The sequence below is a fragment of the Caloenas nicobarica genome, chromosome 4 (genome assembly GCF_036013445.1).
Source record: "Caloenas nicobarica isolate bCalNic1 chromosome 4, bCalNic1.hap1, whole genome shotgun sequence".
NCBI classification, from domain to species: domain Eukaryota; kingdom Metazoa; phylum Chordata; class Aves; order Columbiformes; family Columbidae; genus Caloenas; species Caloenas nicobarica.
Genome location: NC_088248.1, coordinates 35549115 through 35573049, shown reverse-complemented (window position 1 = coordinate 35573049; position 23935 = coordinate 35549115). Strand labels below are relative to the sequence as shown.

The 23935-nt window shown below is 39.0% G+C and overlaps 1 protein-coding gene across 4 annotated transcripts in view; it reads right to left on the bottom strand.

Moving 5' to 3' along the window:
• The window catches only part of FNIP2 (folliculin interacting protein 2), a 52632-nt gene that overhangs the window by 9771 nt on the left and 18926 nt on the right, over positions 1 to 23935 (bottom strand). For 3 of the 4 annotated variants that reach the window (XM_065633996.1, XM_065633998.1, XM_065633995.1), the window contains exons 2-15: positions 20177 to 20303; positions 16741 to 16875; positions 15014 to 15114; positions 14860 to 14931; positions 14072 to 14172; positions 13787 to 13876; positions 12571 to 12642; positions 11838 to 11967; positions 8293 to 8494; positions 7607 to 7695; positions 6613 to 6759; positions 6318 to 6487; positions 1190 to 2480; positions 263 to 419 (exon numbers count right to left, since the gene is read on the bottom strand). In XM_065633996.1, coding sequence (XP_065490068.1) covers positions 263 to 419; positions 1190 to 2480; positions 6318 to 6487; positions 6613 to 6759; positions 7607 to 7695; positions 8293 to 8494; positions 11838 to 11967; positions 12571 to 12642; positions 13787 to 13876; positions 14072 to 14172; positions 14860 to 14931; positions 15014 to 15114; positions 16741 to 16875; positions 20177 to 20303 — 2884 coding nt within the window. The remainder of the gene's footprint in view (positions 1 to 262; positions 420 to 1189; positions 2481 to 6317; positions 6488 to 6612; positions 6760 to 7606; positions 7696 to 8292; positions 8495 to 11837; positions 11968 to 12570; positions 12643 to 13786; positions 13877 to 14071; positions 14173 to 14859; positions 14932 to 15013; positions 15115 to 16740; positions 16876 to 20176; positions 20304 to 23935) is intronic. The other variant, XM_065633997.1, reaches the window with a different exon arrangement.

Here is a 23935-nt window from a genome sequence, read left to right as displayed (position 1 = left end):
TGTAATTTGAAGTTGAAAACAATTTCCTTGTGTTTAGCTTTCGAGAGAGGCCTTAAGAGAGTATAAAGGAAAGCACGTGTGATTCTTGCTGGAAAAGGCTTTGCACACAATGACTTAAGGGATTATATCTTTCAAAAAAGACATGTCAGGTGTGGCTGTTAAGAACAGGTTAATAGAAAGAAACCTATTCAAAGGACCTGTTTCTATAGATCTCAGTAATATTACAATTCCTGCTATGACTCAGAACTGCACTTTAACTCACATGCATTGCATGAAGTAGGTCTGCTAGTAGACACTGCTTGAGCTTTTCATCATTATTTATTCCATGCAGCACTAGATCAGGTATATATGTATGACAGTAACCACCCAGAAGTGATCTTCCAAAATTCTTCACACATTGACTGCTGATTGTATTTGACCTGAAATACAGAAATAAGACAGGTAAGATTCTTGCTTGTCGAACTGCATGCAGATTTTACATGAATGAGAAGTTTGGTTTACCAGCCTCACTTCTACAGCAAATATCAATCAACAATTGTACTGAAAATACAGTAAACCAATTACTGGTGCTCTTTGAAACAAGGACTTTAAAGGCTGAACTTTAACAATGTATCAATTCCTTCAAAATTATGAAAAGGCAAAACTACATGTATTAGAGCTTGTGGTATGTATGAGCTTCCTGTTCTGCAGCTAACATATTTGCTAAATTTAAGTTTTCTTCAACTTGGCCCAAGCAGCAAACTCTTTCTAGCTACCTGCCTTGAGCATCAGCAAACTCCATGTACACCTGTAAAGCTCAGAAGTTTTCAAATATGATGTCCTTCTTTATTTCAAAGCTGTCTTTGATTTGTCAAATACGTCAAATCTAAACAGTTATCAGTTTAAGCAAAGCTTAAGTTTTGCTTGTTCTCAGATGTTCTGTCTACATTAAAAAGTGGTTTATATAGGAGTTTGATCACTTTTGAAGACATTTGAAGAACACCTCTGTCAAAAAACCTCACTATTTCTTGGTTTTCTTTTTGCCAAGTCTGTTTACAAGAATCCTAACCACATCAGTGTCTGTTACAGATTTGTTTGCAAGGAACTTAGTCAAGATCCCACAGGATTTCAAACTTGAAACCCTGAACATCTCAAAAGTAGCAACAGCTTTTGATTCCATTCAGTTCTAAACCAATTTAAACATCTTTACCTTGGTAAAGGAAGTTCCACTTCTGCAAACTCTTCAAGTTGTTTGCTGACATTATTATGATGCACTTCATCCAGGATACAACAATCACCTTCTTCATCGCTGGCTCCAAGAGCACTGTCTGAGCTCTCATTCCTTGGAATGTCCCCTTCAACTCTGGAGGAGATTTTCCTTCCAGCATCCCCATAGGGGACAACTTTAGCACCTACTTTAGCAGAATCCTGTTTGACAGCAGAACCTACTTCTATGCAGCCAGAGGAATAGTTCTCCAGATTGCCAGAGCATAAAGTTCTAGTTTCTTTCAGGCTTGGCAATTTTACAGCTTCTATGCTACCTGTGGGCAAAAGCGGTTCACTAGATATTGTGTTCACTAAATTCATTTCAGTTCCCTTACTTTCAATATGTTGGTTAAGTGTACTCTCCATCCCCTCACAAGGTGGGATTTGTGCATAACAAACATTACATTTACTGAAGGGTATAAAGGCAGCTTCACAACTTTCTTTCTGATTCCGGGAAGGATCCACAGTCAGATTTGTGGAACTGGAGGCACAATGTATCACCTCTGGATTTTTTCTGAATGCCTTCAGATTTTCTTCCATTTCTCTTCTATGAGTTTCTAAGTCTGACTCTGGTGACGCAGAACTTCCAATCTGAAAGGTGACCTTTTCTAAGTGTGAACTCCTGTGACCAGACCTTTCAGGACAAGGTAAGGCAGATGACCTACCAGACAATTGCTTTTCCACTTTTCTCTCATTCTGGTTCTTCTTCTTTTTATCCATTAAATCCTCCAATTTAAGTGGCTCTTCACAGTGGTAGGATACAATTCCTGTATCAGTGACATTTCTTCTCCTACCATCAGCTGCTCCTTTCCGGAAACTGCTAGATAGACAGTCAGATACCTCAGAGTTCTGACTGACCTTTCCTATTGCTTCTCTCTTCTCTTTTGAAGAGGCTGGGACAGCATGAGTGCTTTCAGGGTCATGTACTATACTGCCATCATTCTTTGGAGGTAGGAATGGAGGCACAAGAGCAGGTTCATTTTTAACCGTGACAACCACATAATCAGACTCCTCTACCTCTCCCTTTTCTAGTGCAGTTGTGATCTTGCTTCCATTTAGCACTTGCTCTTCTTCCCCAGCCTTCTCACTCCACGTCAGCTGATTTTCCTGCAGCTCAGAGCACCGAATGAAGTAAGTTAGAACGTAGAGCAAGCGCTGTACCAACTCCTTGCGTTTTCCAACAATAACAGTTCGAGTCAATCTAACTGGAGAGCCTATGGCACCGTAGAGATCACCTGTACAGGAAAACAAAAATTTCACACGCTTATGTTTGGTTGTAACGTAAGCTGTACCCATTAAATTCAACGCATTTTGAAACAGTATTTACTATGGACACAAATCAAACAGTTAATTTCTTTCACAGGAAGTTCATAAAAGTCCAGAAAGGTTTTGGTGTTTTTGTGAGGGATTAGCTGCTATTACTCAGTTTCTTTCTGTTCAGACCGACTAGAATTTTTATTTATATGATGCTTGCAAGATATTATAACTTGGAAATTGACACAACAGGGGTGAAGAGGAATATAGATCCAGCTAAACTCTAAAGCCAGCTATACTATTTTCTATTTTTCTACTAATTTTCTTTCACAAAGTTATTCTATTTGATTACTGTCACTTTTTCTGTTAAACACATTAATTTTCATAGAGATAAGATCTAAATTATATTTTTCAGGACTAATATTAAAAAAGCAAAAAAGGATTTAATATTAGCTTAATCAATAAGGTTCTAAAAATAGGCATATGACTACCTTATTGGACAAGGCACATGCACTTCTATGTACTTGGAGTCAGCCTCACTAACACGAGCATTTATTGTTGGTGTGAAATGGTGCAGAACTAGAAAAATACAGGGTGTTTCAAAAACATGGACCCAATTTGAAATCACTATCCCTTTGAAACACCCTGTATATTCACTAAAGTACAACTGTAATATGAAAGGTATGTACTACAATATAATTTGAGTTCCCCCAAAAACTACTTATTCACTAGCTCATTTATCCTGAAAAATTGTTTTTTTAACAGAACTGAGGTCATACATATCTTACTTTCAACTTATTTTTGGGAGAGTGATAACTATCTTCCAGCTGCCTATAACCCTACATCAGCTAAAAGGTTTCTATTCCAAAGTTCTGGGAGAAGTAAACACAGGCAATAAGGGAACATTCACGTGCCCTATCAGAGAAAGATGGGTTAACTCAATAAATGTCTGTTACTAGCTTGCGTTAACCCAGCTGCCTTCACTTGACAAGCATGAGAGAACACACACTAAATCATCTTTGCCTAACCCAACTGTGGCTGACATCACCAGCAGATGTGATACAACCACCAAAAGCTCAGTTTTCTTTAATAAGCATTCACCTTGCAAGCAGGCTTCAGCTACCTGCTAATCTACCAGATTGTTTCAAGTGCTAAGTCCTTGCATAGGGCTGCTCAAATATTCTGGACCAAGTTTGCCACCAAGATTTTGTAGTAGACCTCAAACAGCAACACTAAATGGAACGTATAATTGGAGCTTCAGGAAGGTTTTTATCAAGGGCAAGGGGACCTCTGGTTTCAACATGGGGAGACTACAACAGGAAAAACACCCAACACCACACCACCAAACCCCAAAAATAAAAAAACCCAAACAACACATTTATGCCCAGCCTCCCTCCTCTTTGCCATATAGAACATAAAAGGAACAAGGCTCCTGACTCCACTCCTGCAAAACAAGGATCAACGAGAGTAATTCCACTGTTCTCACTTACTGTCTCCTCTGCCAAGATCTGCCATGTCCCATGATGCCAGTAACACGTTGGAGAGGCTGCTGTGTGGTGGCATCAGTGTGTTGTCTTCCCCCAGTTAGGAACACCCTTGCAACTCACCCCATAGCTTAACATGCCAGCAAATCCATTCCCCAGTAATGGAAAGCAGGCTGCAGACGACTCAAGCTGGAATTAACTGGAATGCCTGGTGGGTCACAAGGACCAGCAATTTGGAAAGGAAATGGGAAGATACCTTTCCACTTTTGAGTTGAGCACAGTTGCTATGGAAATCCACAAAGGGCCACAAAGATGATGAAGGGAGTGGAGCATCTCCCTTATGAGAATAGGCTGAGGGAGCTGGGTCTCTTTAGCTTGGAGAAGAGGAGACTGAGGGGTGACCTCATCAATGTTTATAAATATATAAAGGGTGGGTGTCACGAGGATGGAGCCAGGCTCTTCTCGGTGACAACCAACAGTAAGACAAGGGGTAATGGGTTCAAGCTGGAACAAAAGAGGTTCCACTTAAATTTGAGAAGAAACTTCTTCTCAGTGAGGGTGACGGAACACTGGAACAGGCTGCCCAGGGAGGTTGTGGATTCTCCTTCTCTGGAGACATTCAAAACCCGCCTGGACGCCTTCCTGTGTAACCTCACCCAGGTGTTCCTGCTCTGGCAGGGGGATTGGACTAGATGATCTTTCGAGGTCCCTTCCAATCCCTAACATTCTGTGATCCTGTGAAATCAGATTCAGGCTTCATGTTCATCTGCACAATTAACTTTCATAAAAAAATCATTCTTAAGACGACAGTACAAAAAGTCAAAATTGTGGTCTTCAAAACATACTAATGCCTACTGTTAAAACCATTAAATTGAAGCTGATGTTTAAGAGACAACATTATGTCTTCCTGACAGTGGTACTTACAGTTGTATCAATATGTAAATCGAATTGGTGTGTAATACGTAATGAAAACGTAGGTCTGAAGGTGGAAAGACAGGTACCTCCAAATCCTTTCCTTAATAAAGTCATTTCCATTTTAAAGCACTAAATCCCATGATTTTTTCCTTTTCCCCTTCTTTCTAAAGACGACCACCAGCAGAGGGCAACATCTTACTTTCATTATCACTTACTGCAACCACCTGATAATGGCATTCAGGCTTTATATGAATGAAACAAAACTAGAAAGCATTTTGAGTTCAGGCACCGAGAACTTGGCTAGGCCAATGCTGGTAGCAACGTACAGCCTGGGAAGGCAAGAAGAGAAACAGATTCTTGACTAGTCACCAGCGGTGGCTCCTGGGAGTGACCACAAGAACTACTATCGATCTTACACCTCCAGTCCAGCTGGTTTTTATAATCCCAGGCCTGGCTCCATCCTCAACATCCTGAGCAAGCTTCTATTTTCCCCTCCAAATCTAATCCATCACTCCTCTGCATAATGTTTTGAAGGCATCCTAAGACAGGAAACACTTCAACCATATAGACAAGGTAGCAATTCTTAGTTTCATAAAGATTGCTGAGAATAACAAATGTAACTGAGACAATTGGCAAGAAACACAACTAGAAGCACAGTGTAAAAGTCACGTTATTGCTTTAGTGTGCACGCGTGTTATTTTACATGGCAATATGGTATATCAGTTAAAGTTAAGGCCGATCTGATGTCAGACTCGCAGCTGCTGCCAAGAAGAGGAATTTTCAAGGATTTACCAGTGGCAGCATTATTCTCTCTGCTCCCATTCACCTACTCATTGACAGCAGTATCCCCTGTATCAGGATAACTAGGCTATAAACCAGTTGTCAGAACAGCCTGAGGAGCAGAGCATAGAAATCTTGGCACAGGTCCACTCATGTAACTGTGAATGAACGGAGACAGTACCAGTTAACAGACTTCTACTATTGTCTTGGTGTCCATCCTAGCTCTGTGAGAGAGAGATAAAAAAGGTAGCCAGGGCAGTTTAAACTACAAAGGGCCTTCAAGGCCCAGAGAACTCCCCTCCATCCAAGTCTGTTCCTTCTCATTCTTCCCAAACTGCTCAGATCATTCACAGCACTTGAACCCTTTTAATAGTTCTATACCAAGTTCCTTAACCAGGCAGTGTAATGGAGGATGACAACAAGGGACCAAGGAAAAAAGCAGAGCAGTCAGGCTATGCAAACAGGCCTCCAAATGCTCTGTTTAACCAGACACGAGACATCTGTTGGTAACTCTGCCCAGCTTACAGCAAGACAAATCAGCAACTGGGATCTATATCACAGGTAACTCTCAGATGAGGGGAGTGGATGCAGGAAGGTGCTAGCTACAGAGAAGCCTGAAGCTTTCAATTTCCTACTGACCAAGCTGTGCCCAGAGAGGGTTATACGGATGGGATTTTGCCAGCATGTTCACAGACTGTGATGTGCGCTTCTCAGAGAAGGCCTTTATGGGAAGATGGTCAACCGGCATTACTGTTGGGACCCAAGCCAGATGATACGTCAGCACCGCCGTTAACAAAGCAGCAAAGAACCTAGGAAAAAGAATATGACCAAAGTAACACCAGCAAAAGAATATCCCATTAAGTGCTTTAACACATCCACATGCACTGGGAAGCACACAAACTCTTTTAAGAAAAAGGAGGCAGGGGAAACTTACTGATTTTTGTTGATCTGTTCTATCAGAAACGTAAATTCTTTAAGAAAACGCTGGCATAGCTGATTCTTTTCCAGGGTGCTGGACATCATATTAAGCCACACAGGCTCTGCAATCCTTGGAACAGAATATAGGTTCCAGATTGTAACCCTGCTCAAAGAAAATTCCCAGAAGTGTTAATATGAACATTTCAATCTTGCAAATACAAGTATACCATTTCCTCCTATCATCCATTGATTTTTTTTCTTTTTTGCTTTTTGTAAGATCTGGGAGACTAAACAAACTGGAAGAGCTTCCCAGACACACTAATTGCTAGTGTCCTAGAACAGTGTGTTTAATTCAGTGTACCAGTAACTTAGTGTCTTCATATGAATTACATATTTGTTTTCCCTTTCTTGCATTTCCCTGTGTATTTGTATTCAGAGAAGCAATCCAGAAATCACTTTGAGGGAAGACAAAACCCACTCTATTCATTGCAGTGATTCGATTCCATACTCCAGACATTACAGAAACTCTATCTTACCAAAACCTTGTCTCTCTGTCCACTCTCTTTGGTGCCCTTCTTGGCCTCTAGCCATTCCTTCCTCTCTTAGTACCAAAAAGAGAGCCTTTGACAGCCACTTCTCACTTAGACTGTTGAGTGTCTATGGCTAGAAGTAGCCAACTCATCTGCCTGAATACAACAATCAATCCACTCGTCCACAAAGGCATCAGCAGAAGCCAGCATCTGATGAGATCTTAAAGACTTTGACAGTCTCAGGTACAGGTAAGTAAAGCAGAACTACTTGTACTCTCATTCTGAAATGACAGAGCTGGCTTTGCTAAAGTTTTTTAAAAACATTTACCCAATACCCAACACAAAAATCATTCGCACTAACTTCAAAGACTGGTTAAATTACGAGACTTGGCATTCAGTTGCTTATAACTGGAAGTGACAAATATCTTTAGACGGGCATGAGAAGAACTCTCCTTGTAATGCAGAATTCCATCAACTCACCTGAATTCTCCCAGGGCATCCATGACACGGCTGATATAAACCTGCACTCTTTGGCTGGATTCTGCTATTTTTCTACATGAGATCATGGCCTTGATTAAGAGTTAAAGACACAAAACAGCTTCTTAAAGGATTCACATTCTTCATCTTTTTAAGCTTCATTAACATGTCAAAATAATTAAGATGTAGCCACAGTGCTATATAGCCACTCAGGACAGTAATACCTGCCAACTTCCCTCCACCTCATGAGAGACCAATCCCTAAGACTGGGCACAGGAAAAGAGAACATTTTTGAGAGAGTAAGGGGAAGAGAGCAAACATTTGTTGTGCCTCTTTTACTGACTGCATGAAAGGATAGATTACCATCATTTCCACAGTCTCCAGGGAGTCAAGAAAACCTCACAGTGAAATACAGTGAGAAGAAAAAAACAAAACAAAACAAAAAACAACAACAAAAACCACCAGTAGCATAAAACTCTCCATTCTCACTCTAACTAGAAAAAGCCTGCACCTTTTTTTCAGCAAATACTGAATTCCTACACCAGGCTCAGGCTCAAGACTACATGTGTAAGGGGGGAGGGAGGCTTGAAACCACGCACTGTCTCCCACTCTTCATCTATCAGATTCTAGAATACTTCGTTCTGCTTGACACTTATTTTCCCACACTAAGCCAAACTAGTGTTCTGTACCTTTTCTATTGCATACTTCAGTTTGTTCATGTGAGATTCAAAAAGAGGAAAGTGAGAGAAAAAGAAATCCTGGAAGTTTCTCTGTGCTTCTTCTTTTTCAGGCAGAGAAAAGATTATGCTGATTGCAATTTTCTTCCTCCGAACCATTGCAGGATTGGAGCTGCAGCTTTCATCAGCCATACTAAACATTTCTTCAGCGGACCTGTAAAACAGATTTGTTAGGACAGTTACCTATGTACTGAGAGGTAATTAGTCTTCTATCCATTTCTCTGTACAGTAGAAGGTAATTCATTCTTAGGTCTCCTTTGACTGGCTATGCAAGATTTTGCTGTCACCCATCTCTGAACAGAGGATATCCAACATTTTGATGGATAAGACCTAAGTTTGCTCAGACAGTAGTAAGGCAACGCCCAAAAAGGCTAGCTCCTAAAGTGGTGTGAACTCTTTCCTCTGAAACAGAACTACTACAAAATCCCTCCTTCTTGATTTATCTTTACAGGAGATTAAGAAAAGAGAACGGAGACAACACACAAAATCATTACCAAAAAAGGTTAAAGGTAGTTTCAGAGCCGTGAACTGCATTGAGCACTCAAGCTCCTGCCTACGTGATTGGCAGCATGTCCATGATGTTCTTGAATTGGTACCACTGCTCATGAGAGAAGTTGGGAAACATGATACCTATACTCTTCCAGCATCTTGAGGCACTTAAACATGCAAAATAAAACTTTCTGTTTCAACTGAAGACAAGATGTCACCAATTAGTAATTACTGTGAAAACACAAACTTAACGCCTACAAGTACATGTGTGCTTAGCTCAAAGTTGGATATACTTCAGTTTAAAATGCTGTTTTCTGCTAACAAAAAAAACCCACCCACAAACCCACAACACAAACAAACCCCACACAAACCAATGGCTATTTTATACCCATTATTATTTCCCCAAGTTCTGTTTATTGACTTGATAGTCCTGCCACATTTCTTTTTACAACAGTTATGCCACTTTTCAATATTAGACGAATTGATACGGAGATCAATGCTGCTCAATATCTTCTGGTCTGTGGATCAAAATACACCTTCACTGAGTTTGGAGAAGGTGCCAAGTGGGGGGAAATGGTCAATACACCAGAAGGCACTGTCCAGAGAGGCTGTGGAATCCTCATCCTTGGAGAATTTCAAGATTCAATAAGTTCCACAGCAACCTGACCTAAATTTCAAGCTGGTTCTTTACACGGGAAACTGATTCAGACAATAGCCACAAGTCTTAGCCTGAAGTTTTTCTGTGATTATACAAAAGGGCGGAAATTCTCCCACCCTGTTCTTCCATAAATACTTGCATTGCAGTGCTAGATACTGATGTTGCTGCATTTACAGAACTATTATTTTTTCCTTGCTAAAAGTTTCTTGATCAATTCCACTGAAAAAAAACCGAAGTCTTTAAAAAGTATACACTTCAGTGAGTGAGATAGTATGGTCAAAACTTCCTTTGGAAGGAACTTTAACTGAATAATAGCTTTTAATCCACTAAGAAATTATAGAGAGAAAAGGGTAAGAACAGACAAGAAAAAGCCATTAGAACACATTCAGAGAAACAGCTCATATGGAAATAGCTTGGTTTTGGACTTACTTTGTAAGTTAAGACTGCAATATGAGTGAGTGGTAATTAAAAGCTTGAAGGCTTTTCATATCAGGATTATCTTGAAATGGGGCCTGTGGCATTTATAGACCACTATGAAGCAATTAACAAGAGGAAAGTCTGAATGCTGAGCATTGATTCTAAGTTCATTCTAGAAATAAGTGGTTTACAGTTTAATTGGTTTGACAAAGTTAAATACACAAAAGTTTCTCATCACAGATGTATGAGTCCAGGAATACAGGAAAAAACATGCACGATAAAACCCCAGCAAAAAACAGCTTGTGGGAAACCAGAGTTCAAGACAAAAACATAACCTCATTTGAACTTCAGGAACTTGCATGCAGAGACAAAAATTCCCAAGGAAGTTGGGAAAGGATGGTCAGTCAGCATCTAAGAAACATCACAAGCTTTTGTACTGCTTCCCAGGAACAGAAATTGAAGAATTTAGCTCTGTGAGAGAATCCTTTTCAAGAAAGCTGCTAATCTAGCTTGCTTGCCAAGTGACTACATGGGGTTCCAGCTAGACATCTCATTTTCTTTGAGCTATTGGCCTAAAACATCAGTCAGAGACTGAAGAATTTGGCTGTACAAACCAAAGCGCAAAATCTACTGTCACTGAAGTATTCAACCAGAAGCCTACTGTTTCTCTACCAAGTAATCAGAAAGCAAGTATCTGAAAAGGCTTTTGGGCTTAGAAAGAATCCCAAATCAAGTGTAGTTCTAGACAGCAGAATAAATGTCCTGTTTCCAATATCTTTCCCCATTGTACATTCTCCAATATGGAAGAAACACAAGCTACTCTCTACAGTGAATAAGCAGTCCAAGAAGGCTACTTTTCTCTAAATAATTTGTAATTTTCTTAACACTTCAAGAAACTTTCTATTTGTGAAACTCTGGCTACTTTCTAAACTGGGCTGAAATTATTTTATTTACTCTAAATGTTTTAACTTTTTTGCATGTACTGGTCCCAGCCTTACTTCTTTAGGAAACAAGACTAAAAAGTACTTCAATTTACTGAAAGCAAAATGTTTGCTAGGTTATTCTCAACTGCAAGCACGATTTAGAAAGCATGACTGCTACATTAGTAGCACTGCACGATTCTTTATGTTAAAAATGATTCTGTAAGAACATCCAGGAAAAAAGGTTCAAGTGTTGGCACTAGGGAAAGATGCTTTTAAGCTTCTCTTAACTGAAAACAGTGAAGAGGGAGAGAGGCCAAACAGGAGGAATTTCTTACAGCTCTCCACTAATTCCACACTGTCTCTAGGTGCAGGTGGATGAGTACATACGAGCAGACAATCAAGAACCATTTGCTATTTTGCAGCTGACAAGGGAAGAATTTGCTTGTTAGTTACAAAAATTCTGCTGCATTCCATGCTTTGTTATGCCACTGAGCTACAAAAGCTAATAAAATTCCAAAACAGATGCCAAGCTTTTTGATCACAGCTTTTTTTTTTCCTTCCTGTTTTGGCAGAAGTCACATCAGGAATATCCTGTACCAGCTGAGAGAGTTGTCATGGGCTATTACTCCAAAATTTCAGTAACTGCTCACTAGTTAGACTTCATCATAGTATAATGTAATTATGGCAGCAGTGCTGTTACAGTCTCTTTTATCTCAACAGGATGCTCTGCTCCTTCAGAAACAGTTTAATTTGCTTTTCAGCATGTGGCTTCAGACACAGTCTATATGTTCAATAAAAATTAATGTATTTCAAATCAGACCTTGCAGGTCATATTCAGCCAAAGCTTATCTTTCTTCCTATTGGCAATGTTGCGTAACATGCACAGAAGTTAGGCTGAATTGAGAGTATTTAATAACAGGATTTGTCCTTTTAAAGAAAAGAGGATTAAGCTCTACTTAACTTAAATTACTGCCAAACAGCTGTTGTAAGAAGAAAGGTGTTGCACTCACCACCTTGGAATAATTCCATTCTCTAAACTGGTTGTCTGACTTCGGAGCCAGCGACGTTGATAGCTGCTGGATGATGATGTTGAAGAGCTTGGAGATGGAAAAGGAGTGACCAGAAGACTGCTCAGAGATGCTATCAAGAAAGGAAGAAACCCCACATATACTGAATTACATAGAGTTCTGGTTACATATTTTTCTTTATACTTTAACTGGAAACAAATTCCTACAAATTTTGCTCTGGCATGCTCATCTCTTTCACATAGCTCACTTGCAACAGGAGAGACAATTATTTTAAATTAATCTTGCTGCCTAAGGACATTCTTTTCTTAAAAAGTCAAATCTTCCCTACTAGAACATACTAAAAGTCGTCTTACTCTCATTAAAAGCATTCTGTCCTAAGAGGTTTTGCCCTCTCATTACAACAGACAGACCTCCTGGCCTTCTTTTGCTTTTCAGTGCAAAAGATTTTTCCCTTGCTTTAGTAAAGGCTCCGGCCAGTTCTTTCTCCAAATCATTGACTGGTTAAGAACCCAAAAAATGATGGCTGTAAACAAGAAATATCATTACAAATATTCCTGCATAAAGGCTTAAGGCAAAGCAGAAGGAAAACCACTTAGTGGATCAAAAAAAAATTTGGATTTATGGGTCATAAGGTGCCTATATTTCAGCTGAATGAATGCACCAAAGAATTGTAACATAATTACAAAAGCAGGCAAACAAGACAGACAGCAGATACCTGACCGAGCAATGCCACTGTCTCTGTCCTCATTTTGTCCTCGGCTTGGCATATCAACAGGTGTGCTGTGTGCTAAAGCAAACAGATCAGATCAACAGAAAATATTACACAACTCATCATACTATTTGTCAGCATTTAAAAAAATGTTTAAGTTTAAAGGTCATAAAACAGCAAAGTGACATCCTGTACTGCTACTCCAAATAAGCAGTACGGTGTGAGCAGAAGAGGCAGCAAACAGTATTTCCACACTGACTACCATGTTACTAGAGGAAGGGGGTTATTTGCCCCAATCTAAAAACATCTTTAAGAAGCTTAAGAATGTGAATATAGTCTACATTATCAGAAGTCAGATATTTTGAAAATGAAGGCTGGTGGTACCCCCATCTGTCACTCTTGACATTTTTTTGTATGTGTGTGCAAGATTGTCACTTTACACAGGTTAATATTATAATGAAGTAGTCAAAAATATACAGCCCATTAAGCTTCTGATTCACTCCTCAAGCAGAGATTTACTATCCACAAAGCCTCACGGTAAGAAACTTTCAGTCTATATTGTATTACATTGCAGCGTTAGTAGTGCAGAGTCACTCAAATTGTAGAGCATGCGAGATTTGCAAAGGCTGTGAAGAAACTGCATTGGTATTCTAGTTCACATTTTTGCAATTAACAGAACTAATTAGGCCTAAGATCTACCCACCTGCATGGGTCATCAGTATGCCTGTAAAAGGAGACTTTTTGTAGCTTTAAGTTTTGAAAATTAAAAAAGTTGGTATTGTTAAAGGAAAAAAAACCCAAACCTTAAAGCCTCCCAAACTTAGCTCAAGAATTAATTTTGAATGTCTGCCATCAAATCAAAAAAAGGTAGCAAGAGGTAAGAAAAGAAAAAGCTATACACCAGCAAGACACCTGCACGCTAGCCAGAAACCAGCTATAAGCCAGGAAACATAAGTTCTCTGAGAAACATAAGGGCTCATTCATTAAAAACACTGCACAAAAATACCTTTACAATGAAATTAGACAAGAAATATGAGCAAAAAATAATTTAGTGGGTTTTTTTTAAGAAAGATTTTTAAGTATAAGCCAGATACATCTGTTGTCACTATTTTAGCCTTTTCTGTTTCTAGAGTAACTATGTGTGTCCTGCAAGGATTCAGAAGGAGCTGGATTTGTGTGAGCATACGGATGGGTCACACTGTGGCTGGCATTCCACACAAACCTGCAAAGAAAGAAGCACTGCGGATGAGGCGGAGGGGGCCTCCTTCAGACACACCCTGCAGCAGTTTGCTGCTACACAGCTGTAACACACCTAGGAAACAAAAGCAATGTAGAGAAAATGCAATGCAAAAAAGTCAAAATAAAAAAACCAGACAGACAGTGATGCAGAGGGAAAGAAAAAAAAAACACCACCACACACACACAGAAAACGCAACACAACCACCACACACTAAACGAACAGATGGCCTCATGCTGTCAGAAAGACATAAAACCTGGAAATATTTACCTAAATTACTTCCACTGCGACAGGTTCCCAAACCATTCTGATTCGAGCTCAGCTTTCCCAGGCTAGGATCTTGGTTGATGTATTCAAAGCTATCTTGTAAGCTAAAAAAAAGGGGAAAAGCCAGTGTTTCTTAAGAACGCCTATTCTTAAGAATGCCTTTTCTTGAGAATTAGGCATGTTTTATGGAAAAAAAGGCGGCTAAAGATTAACTTGACAATCAAACTCAAAGACAAGCAGGTTTTCTGAAACTGTAAGGAAATAAGCATTTATTTTCTATATAAGCTCCCTCTTTAAATTATTGTAAATTTCTGTATGTTACATTTGGGATTCAGTTTATTCACATCTGCGCATTTTGGGGACAAGGAAAAAGGGAACTGATAAGACACAGTGTATCGTCTATCACAGTTGAAGGTAACAGAAGTGGGGTTCAGGGACACAAAGCTTCCTCAACATATCTCTCTTCTTGACCCTTCTGGCAGCAGGAAGAGATAGAGACTTTGATTGTCCAAAGCACCTAACCACCTGAAGTTTATTGCATGCCCTGGGCAAATTAAGCAGCAGAAACTCAGAAACTCAGAGATTTTATTTTTTAAACTTGGGTGGCCTGGCAGGGATCTATCAAGAGAATCCTTCTCCACAGCCACCATTTTGGATTTTCTACTAGACTTTTCCACTTCGGCCAATTCAAATTTAGAAGCAGCGACAGAAGACCACAAAAGGAGAAAGGAAGCAAGACAAATACATTGGATGGGGAAGAAAAAAAAAAAAAAAAAAAAAGTAGTTCTTACTTGTTGTTGCTTCCACTGAAGCTTCCTACCCTGGCTGAGAAGACTTTACTTATCATCAGCTGTGGGGGAGAGCTGAAAGGATAAACAGTCATCTCAGTGAGTCATCACTTCCAAGAGCCTGACAAGACAGCACATCACAGAAAAGGACACTCACCGTATATAGTGAATTTTCAAGGTGCAGCCTTTGTAACTCATTGCCACTGAGCCAAACATCATTTCTCCTAGCATGTTGACATCAGAGGCTGGTCTGGTGTACTACACAGTCAAGAAGATGGGAAGAACAAAGTCAATAATAACTCGGCATACTATTTCAATTTAATATAGTGCCATAGTGCTACATTTTGAATGGAGGATACAAATAGTCTGCATTGAAAAGCAGAACTTAAGATCCTTTGTGGTTCTAACACTTTGAGTACAAGCACAAGCAAGTACAACTGGAAGATGTCCTGTTTTGCACACTAGATGGGCATTGTTACCCTTGTTCCAGGAGGATTTCCAAAAGCAAGAAAGAGGAAAAAAGATCTTCTTTCCACAGAAATAGCTGTGTCCAGCAACATTCCCATATAACAGTGTTTGATTAAACCTTTAGGCATTCACAGGACCTATATTCTGTGGTCTGGATCCCCAAACATTAAACTGTCTTCCTGGTTCCAATGAGTAAATTCTCCTTCCCTGCCACTACAGAAAGCTTCTTGGAAGCATTTTTGATTGGAAAATAATCTGTAAAGACTGTGTTTCCAAGTATAATCAGACTGATTTCTTACTTTGTTTCAAACACTGATCAATAGCAGTTACAGAGGGAAGTTTGTTAATTCTGAAAGAAATCACTTATGAGGATGTTTTGGAAGACAGTGTCAAAAGTCTTGCTGAAGTTAAGGCAGACAACACCCACTGCTCTCTCCTCATCTACCCAGCCAGTCGTGCCGTCATAGAAGGCTGATGGATCAAGCATGATTTCCGCTTGGTGAATCCACACTGACTACTCCTGACAACCTTCTTTTCCTCCACACGCTTAAAGACTCCATCCAGAATGAGCTGTTCCACCACCTTAGCAGGATGGAGGTGAGGCTGACTGGCCTGTGGTTTCCTGGGCCCTCCTCCTTGCCCTTTATGAAGGCCAGAGTGGCATTGGTTTTCTTTCAGTCCTCAGGCACCTCTCCTGTTCTCCATAACCTTTCAAAGTTGATGGAGAGCAAACTAGCAATGACATCCGGTAGCTCCCTCAGCACTTGTGGGTGCATCCCAAGGGGGGACACAGATTTGTGGGTGTCCAGTTTGCATAAATGATCTCTAACCTGATCCTCTTCAACCAAGGGAAAGTCTTCATTTTTTCAGACTTTCTCCTCTTACCTCCAGGGTGTGGGATTCCTGAGGGCCAGCCTTAGCAGTAAAGACTGAAGCAAAGAAGGCATTCAGTAACTCTGCCTTCTCTGTATCCTCTGTCACCAGGGCACACACTTCATTGAGCAGTGGGCCCACATTTTCCCTAATCTTTCTGTTATAATAAGATAGACTAAAGGGTGGGTTTCATAATATATAAGGTTCAACAGCTTCTTCAGAACTGACCTGAAACATAGGTAGACATCTTTCAAAACAAGAACACAGAATGATATAGTGTTTTTTCTGACCTTCACGAATGCTATTAAATATCTTTCATAAGTCTTTCAAAGACATGACCAAGATAGACCAGAAGGTTAAGATGTACCCACATGTTCCTGCTCTACAACACTTTAAAGACAGGGTAGATATCTCAAGATTCAGATTAACTTGTAATATACTAGAAGTATAACTAGCCACTCAATGCATGTAAGTTAAGGCTTTTATATATAAACAACTTCTGTCAAATGGATGAATACAATCAAGAAAAGGAATTAGCATTACCTGATACTTCGGTATCTGTTCTTTGATATTCTGTATACAGCTTATTGAGGGACCATAGGAAGAAATATTGTTGTTCCCGTTGCTTGCTTGACAGTTCTTGGCAGAAGCTTTTACAGAAGCATCCTCTGCCATTTTCTGTGTCAAAACAGTGCAATATGACGAAAACAATTAAAGCAAACATGAGAACTCCTATTTGCAAACATACCACACCAAGATTTTTTCTTAAAATATAAGTAAGCAACAGAAATAAAAAATCCTCTTTTTTGGTTCAAAAATTATGTATCTGTTTTAAAAGATATTTATAATACCAAGGCTAGCAGAACTACTCTCACGTTTATGTTGTCAGACAAGTTTTCATAACATTACACATAGTACTCTGTGACTTAGTCCAAGTTCCACTGGAAGATCATTCCCAATTGTTATGAATTGCTCTGTGTAACATTTTCCAAAGTTTATGTAAAGAAAATATTATCTTATGAGTTGCTTACAGATCGATTTCTGTAATCATTTGCTCAATTAATCACTCAAATTGTATATAACTTTTGGTCCCCAACTGATTTACAGATTTCTTAAATACAAGAACAGCCAGCAAAAACAAGGGGTGAATAAAGCATAATTTGGTAGAATTACCAGGTTATCAACCCTATTTATTAAACTTGTAAATGAGTTACATGAAGGAAAAAAAAAGCAAGCAAATGAATGTCAGTTAAAAGGGCCACATTTATTTCAAACATACTTCTCACATGCACCTGAAATTATTTATATGAAGGGAGCAAAACTATAACCTTGCAGCCACAAAAACTTTAAAAAAATCTTAAAGCTTACCTCACACTCAAACTTTTTCTATATTTAAGAAATTAAATATATGTTCGTTAAGGGATTTTTAATGTGTATTAATGCAAACGTTCATTCTTTTGGTGCACATGTGAATGAAGCATATTTTTATAAGTCTCATTTTGTACCAGCATGGTTTACCTCATTGGGAATGTGCATTGGCAGAGATCGAATATTTTTTTTTTTTTTTAAATGTCAACAAGGTACACGTAGATAGTTTACAGAAAAAGCCCAGCAAACAGGCAAAAAGCAACAGGAACAACCTAGATGCTAGTAAAAAGCAGCCATAGCCAAATTTACACCACATATTTTGGGCTCCACGAAATGAGAAAGGAAGGATAACAGGAAATTAGAATTCAATATTCTACAAGCAAAAGACTGATTTTTAAGATGAACACGTTGAACAGTATACGGCAGTAACTGTACTAAGTTTTAAAATACTCAAGTCATGATGACAAGATCATGAAATGGACAAAAGGAAAGATACACAAGAAAAAGAGGAAGAGGAAGCCAAGAAACATGGAGTAGATGATGTAATTTTTTTTTAAGTTTGAATTCAACTACAGTGATAGTACAGCTCCTTTAACGATTTAAAAAATGAGCCTACTAGCATGTTAAAAAAAGTAAAATCCTGGACTTCTATATTTTATCCTACATTTACACTCCTTTTGTGCAGTTTTTCCTGGCATAGTATTTATGTGCTATTGCTTATCTAATCCTAATGAGACTGTCATTAGGGGTTCAGAAATGCACCAGTGTCAGTAGTCACATGTTTAATGAGCTATTGACAAAAAAATACCTAATAACAGTGGTCTGATATATGCCATCTGCAGAAAGAATTGGAGACTAGATTAAGAACATTGAAAAGAAATGCACTATATTAAACAAATATATGGTTACATGGAATACAGTCCTGCTAGTTCCCCCAGATAAGCTTATTGCATACTTTAAAGACAAACTTTGTATTTGAGTATTCAGTGTGAATAAGCTTTGTGTATTTCAGGAAAATGGATGAATGCACAGTATACACACATATACACACTTTCTTGACTTCAGTTTAAACAGGACTGCATTTGAGAGTAATTTTGCCTCAGCTTCAAATGAATCAAGTTTTAGGCTCATTTTTTGATAACATACCAAACACATACAAACAAACATTCAAGATAACTTTTAACACCTATGTGTTTGCACGATTCAAAGTGCCTTTTTTTTTTTTTTAAGAAGGGTACCTAGATTACTGTCTGGCTAGAAAACAGATTATAGTCTGCGTCATGAGGTTATAATCTGTTTTATGTCAGCATTTCATGGAGTTTTTGGTCCGGCATTTTGCAGTTAACTTTTAGTTTAAAGTATTCAAGCAAGCAGAATAATTTGAGTATTTAAATGAAGCCAGAAATATATTTCTTCCTCACTTCCTCAAACGCTGTTTTATACCTACTTTAAGACACAAAGTCACAACCTTAATTTGGGGGCAAGGGGGAAGAGGGGAGAAGGGAGAAGCAGGATTAAACAGACCAGTCTGACCCATTTACCCTCTTAAGCAGATGATCAGTCATCAGCTGATCATGCTCATCAGTCTTACTGATTTGGCACAATTGCATATTTGCAGTGTGACTGAAATAGAGATTGCTGGTTTTTAAGCATCTCCATAAGTAATTTCTACAAGTCACAACCATTAGTACATCATGGAATTATAGAATAGTTTGGGTGGGAAGGGACCTTTAAAGGTCAGGTAGCGATAGCTAGTGATTTTACAATAAAAAAATGCTAGTTTGACAGGCTGAAGCTGCTGGTTGTAACAAAAACTTCAAAACAAAACAAAAAATTGAAGTAACTCAATTAGAAGAGAAACACAGCTTGTTAAAAAAAAAACCCACACACAACACACACACACCACCACAAACACACACAAACACAACGAACAAAACAAAACCAAACAAAAAACTCCAACAACAAAAACCCCACACCAACCCAAACCAGAAAATACTATTGTTTTACTTGTCTTAAAATCACGTAAGTTTGCTGGAAGCATTACGCCACAGTTTGTGTGCCTGGACAGCAGCACAAAGAATTTGCATCTTAACAGCATCTACTCTTGCTTCCGTGTGTCACCAAAACTTACATGGTCGTGTATTGCCATGTGTCAGTCCACAGTTAGCCAAAGTGCTGTTGTTTTCATTCACATAAAGCCAATAACTTTACTAATCCAAACACCAAAGACAAGCACATTTACAGACATGCTAGACATCACTTGAACAATGAGATTTCACAACCAGGGCTAACAAAACGCAACCCCAGTCAACACTAAAAAGGCTAAGGAAATACTCAGTTTAAAGGGGTATAGATTGCTTTGCTTGAGAGCAAATCAGGCCTAAGTATTTAAGCTTCAATACCATATTTATATTTTAAATACCAAATATCAGATATGTGTTCACAGCGTTTTTGGAATCTAACACACTCTTGTTGCAACTATCACAAAATCAAGATCAAGTGAAAGATCACAAGAAATATTAAGAAGTTGAAACTGTCATTTTTAAAATTCCTGCTTTTGGGAATGGAAACAAACAAGCAGTAGGACAAAAGCAAAATTAACATTTCATACCTGAACCACAGCTTCATTGATTTTGCGGACTGCTTTGGAGTCAAATAAGACCTGTCTGCCTCTCCTCTCACAGTCTTGGTAAACTATCAGGCGGATTTCATTCAAGTCAAACTCTGAGCAGGACCAGCTGCAGATTATAAACACAAGATGTTAAAAGAGTGTGCAGGGTTATTTAAGAGAAGAAACAGCTATTCGGCAAACACCTTTTACTCAGCATTTACAAGAACCAGGCTGTGATCACGGAACTCTGACCAAAAAGGAACTCCGAGAAGCATCTAAGCCCAGTGTCACTGATAAACATGCAGGCACAGCCAGACCAATTTTCATCCAACCTTTCTTCAAAGTTTTCCAGAAAGGGAACACAAAACTGTCTCAGCAATCTGCTCCAGGGCCTAACTACTCTTAAATTTACTCCCTTCTCCATGCAGAGTTTGGATTATCCTTATTGCAAAGTAGGTGTACTATTTCATGCAATTCTCTCTGTGACAATAAAGAACAATGGATTACCATCCTCCTTACAACCACCTTTCACAAACTCAGGCTTACAACCTTCCTCATCCTTCTCTTCTCTAAGCAACACAAACCCAATTCCTTTTGACCTTTTCCTTTCAATATAAGTTATGATTTTTCCAAAGTTTAACTCTTGTAAGTGAATGATAAAGTTTATGTTGTTCCATTATTTTTCTCCTTTGTTTCCTGAGATGTTTCAGGGTTCACAGAGCAATCATAGATTACTGAGACTTGGTCTCCCACTATGATGAAACTTATTTAGTACATGAAACCAAGATACCACTGAGATTCATCCTGAGGCAAAACAGCTCTCTCAAGCCAGAATCTGCCTGTTCCTCAGAGATACACCACAGCACACAACTTGCCTCCTCATGCTACTGCAGGAAGCTGAGGAGTATAACTGATCATGGCTGTGATGGTAAGAGACTTTATGTCTTAATTCCAAAGGGAGTCAGTCTGCACGTCAGAGCACGGAGGTTTGCTTGGCCTCCGGTTCAGCTACAGAAAATGCTTTTCATGTTACGTAGCTGACAAACTGGAATTAATGGAAAAAAACCTCCTACTGCATAAAGCAGTGCCACAGAACACTGGTGCTCAGTCCCATTGCCTCATCCCTGACCCGGGTGGACTGCATCTAGGGGGTAAGAGTACAACTGTTATTAATAGTTGTTGGTTTAACAAATTGCATAACAGACTTCAGTTAAGGCTATGCTCATCTCCCATTCAAAATGATGTTTCACTTAGGAACTTTCCCAAACTATGCCCTACAGACAAGGTAAAGAATTAAGGGAAGAGCACAAAACCTCTATATGGCTATTTGTTTTACTCCATGCTATGTTAATAGCCATAAATCAATAGTGAAGTAAACACCATCAGCTCCTGCCAGAGTCAGTAATGTAACCATGGGCAACAGCTTTAGGAGCACACTCAGAGACTTGCAAATTAAAGTCGTTATAAGTAAGGCCAGCTTAATTTCTTCTTTGTGCTTCATTTTTAATTTCAGAGGTCAACTCCCCTTCCTATGTAGCTAGAAAGAAAAATAAGCCTAAATAGGCAGCTTTTTCAAAGCTGAAAAACCTCAATCTGGAAGGTTTGATTCTATTTTTAAATACCTTGGGGCAGAATAAACCAGATACCTATCTCCACTGTAAGGTACTCTGATATAAGTATATTCTATGTACATAATATGCAAGGGTCCAGGACACAAAGGCAGATCATGCAACAATGCTAAAGACAGTTTTGCCATCAACAGTGAGGAAACTTGATGAAGTGTTTGCAACATGTTGCCTCCAAAATGCTAAGAGTGCCAGGCAGATTTCTTTTCAAGTCCTCCCTTTCAAAGAGAGTCACAGCATTAAGTTAACCTGCATGAGATCAGAGCTGATACCATTGTAGATAGTTGCCCAACAAGGATCCTACGCACCTCGCATACTCCGAGAGCTGCAACTACACCATCTGTTTTAAATGCCTGTTACTAGTTTCTCAGCCCACTGCCTACGCAATGCTATTAAAAAAATCCAGTTATGCACCATGTAAGAGAAGTCAGAGCCATCAATAGACTTCGTTCTACTCTACCTCACAAATTCAATGCTCTTCGGTACCAAATACTCTCATACCTCTTCAGTTATACAGCTATCCATTTACTTACACACTTTCTGCAACAGACAATACCATAATAATTCCTGAAGTAACGGCTGCTTTCTTAAAAAGGCCATGGGTCTTCTCTCCTTTTAATAAAGAAAAGGCACATCTCTATGGCCTTAAATTATAAGCAAGAGCAAACTAAAAGCATGCTTGATACTTGTGTTGCATGAATTTAGGTTTCCTTATGAACTGGTAAACTCCCACACAGTGCACTAAAACACACTTTGTGTTGTTTGTGGAGTGCCAACTTCTGTATAAGATGCAAACTGGGTTTTATAACAAATGCTGAAGTAGAAGCCAATTTCACAGCCTGCTGAGGTGCCTTTTCCGCACAGCACGCTAGAATTAAAGATTGCTGCAATCTTTCAGAACTTCAACAGATTCTAGTACCAGACAGCAACAAGCTAAGAAGTTACATAAAATCTATCATCGGGAGTTTTATGTAACTAATAGACCAAATCTAGGGAAGTAACTTCAGATAATGCTTCTTAGGGTACTAATCAAATATCAAACATGTTTTAATGAAGTCTTTGCTTTCAGGCTTTGTATTACCCACGACACAGATGCAGTTTGCAGTTCCTGCAACCGTCTTGCACATTACAGAAGAGCTTCATCCTATTAAAGCCTCATTTGATAAGATCAAGCACATCTATAGGCAAGTTATATGGGCACATAAACTCAGTCATACTATTTCCATGTGGAATCTAGCACCAGGCCCAAGACTAGTCAGATGACCAGGATGTTTTTTCCTGTCACAAAAGGTGATGAGCAGACAGCTTACAGTATTGCCACCCTTTATCATTCAAGCCAGCTTATATATTGGATACAACCCTCAAAACAGGGACAGTGGGAGTATTCAGTCATGTCCTAAAAACAGCATTGAAGAATACAGAGAGGACATAGACTCATTGGTCAGCTCCATTTCCACATGTGTAAAAACCAAAACCCCAAACCATTACTTATCTTTATATCAGCTTCTTGCTTGTTTAGCAATGTTGAAAGGCATGTGCTTTTTTTCTGTTTCTTCTTCACATACAGTTTTTGAAAAAGAGATTATTCTCTTGCACAATATATCTTTTCATGAAAAAAAGAAATCCACCACACTTCTGCATTGTATAGCTTAACACTCCTTTAGATGTTAGAAAGTAACAGATTAAGGGTTTGACTAAGAATAAAATAACCTCTCACTCTTCTATCAGTTATTTCTAAAAAGCAAGATCAAAACATCTGAAATACGCAACAGCAGTATTTTAATCTGCTTTTCCCCAAGGAAAAAAGGGCACCTATGCTCACAGGCAACCTATAAGCATATAGGTTCACTTAGCCCAATTACTTGTTAATTCACTAATCAACTTCAACCACCAAGTTTGATCACAGGATATATATTTCTATCCTCCAAAAATAAATGGCGAAGATGACAGACACTTTCCCCTCCTCCTTCAAGGCCACGATATCAACTAAAGTTTACTTTAAGGCTCTAAAAAAAAATCCTCACGATGCATTTGTGGGAGATAGGTAGAAGATGGGGAAAGAGAAGATTCTGAAAGTGTTATGCGAAAAGCTTGCACCAGAATTTGCACGACTAGCCTGAATTTTGTATTTTTC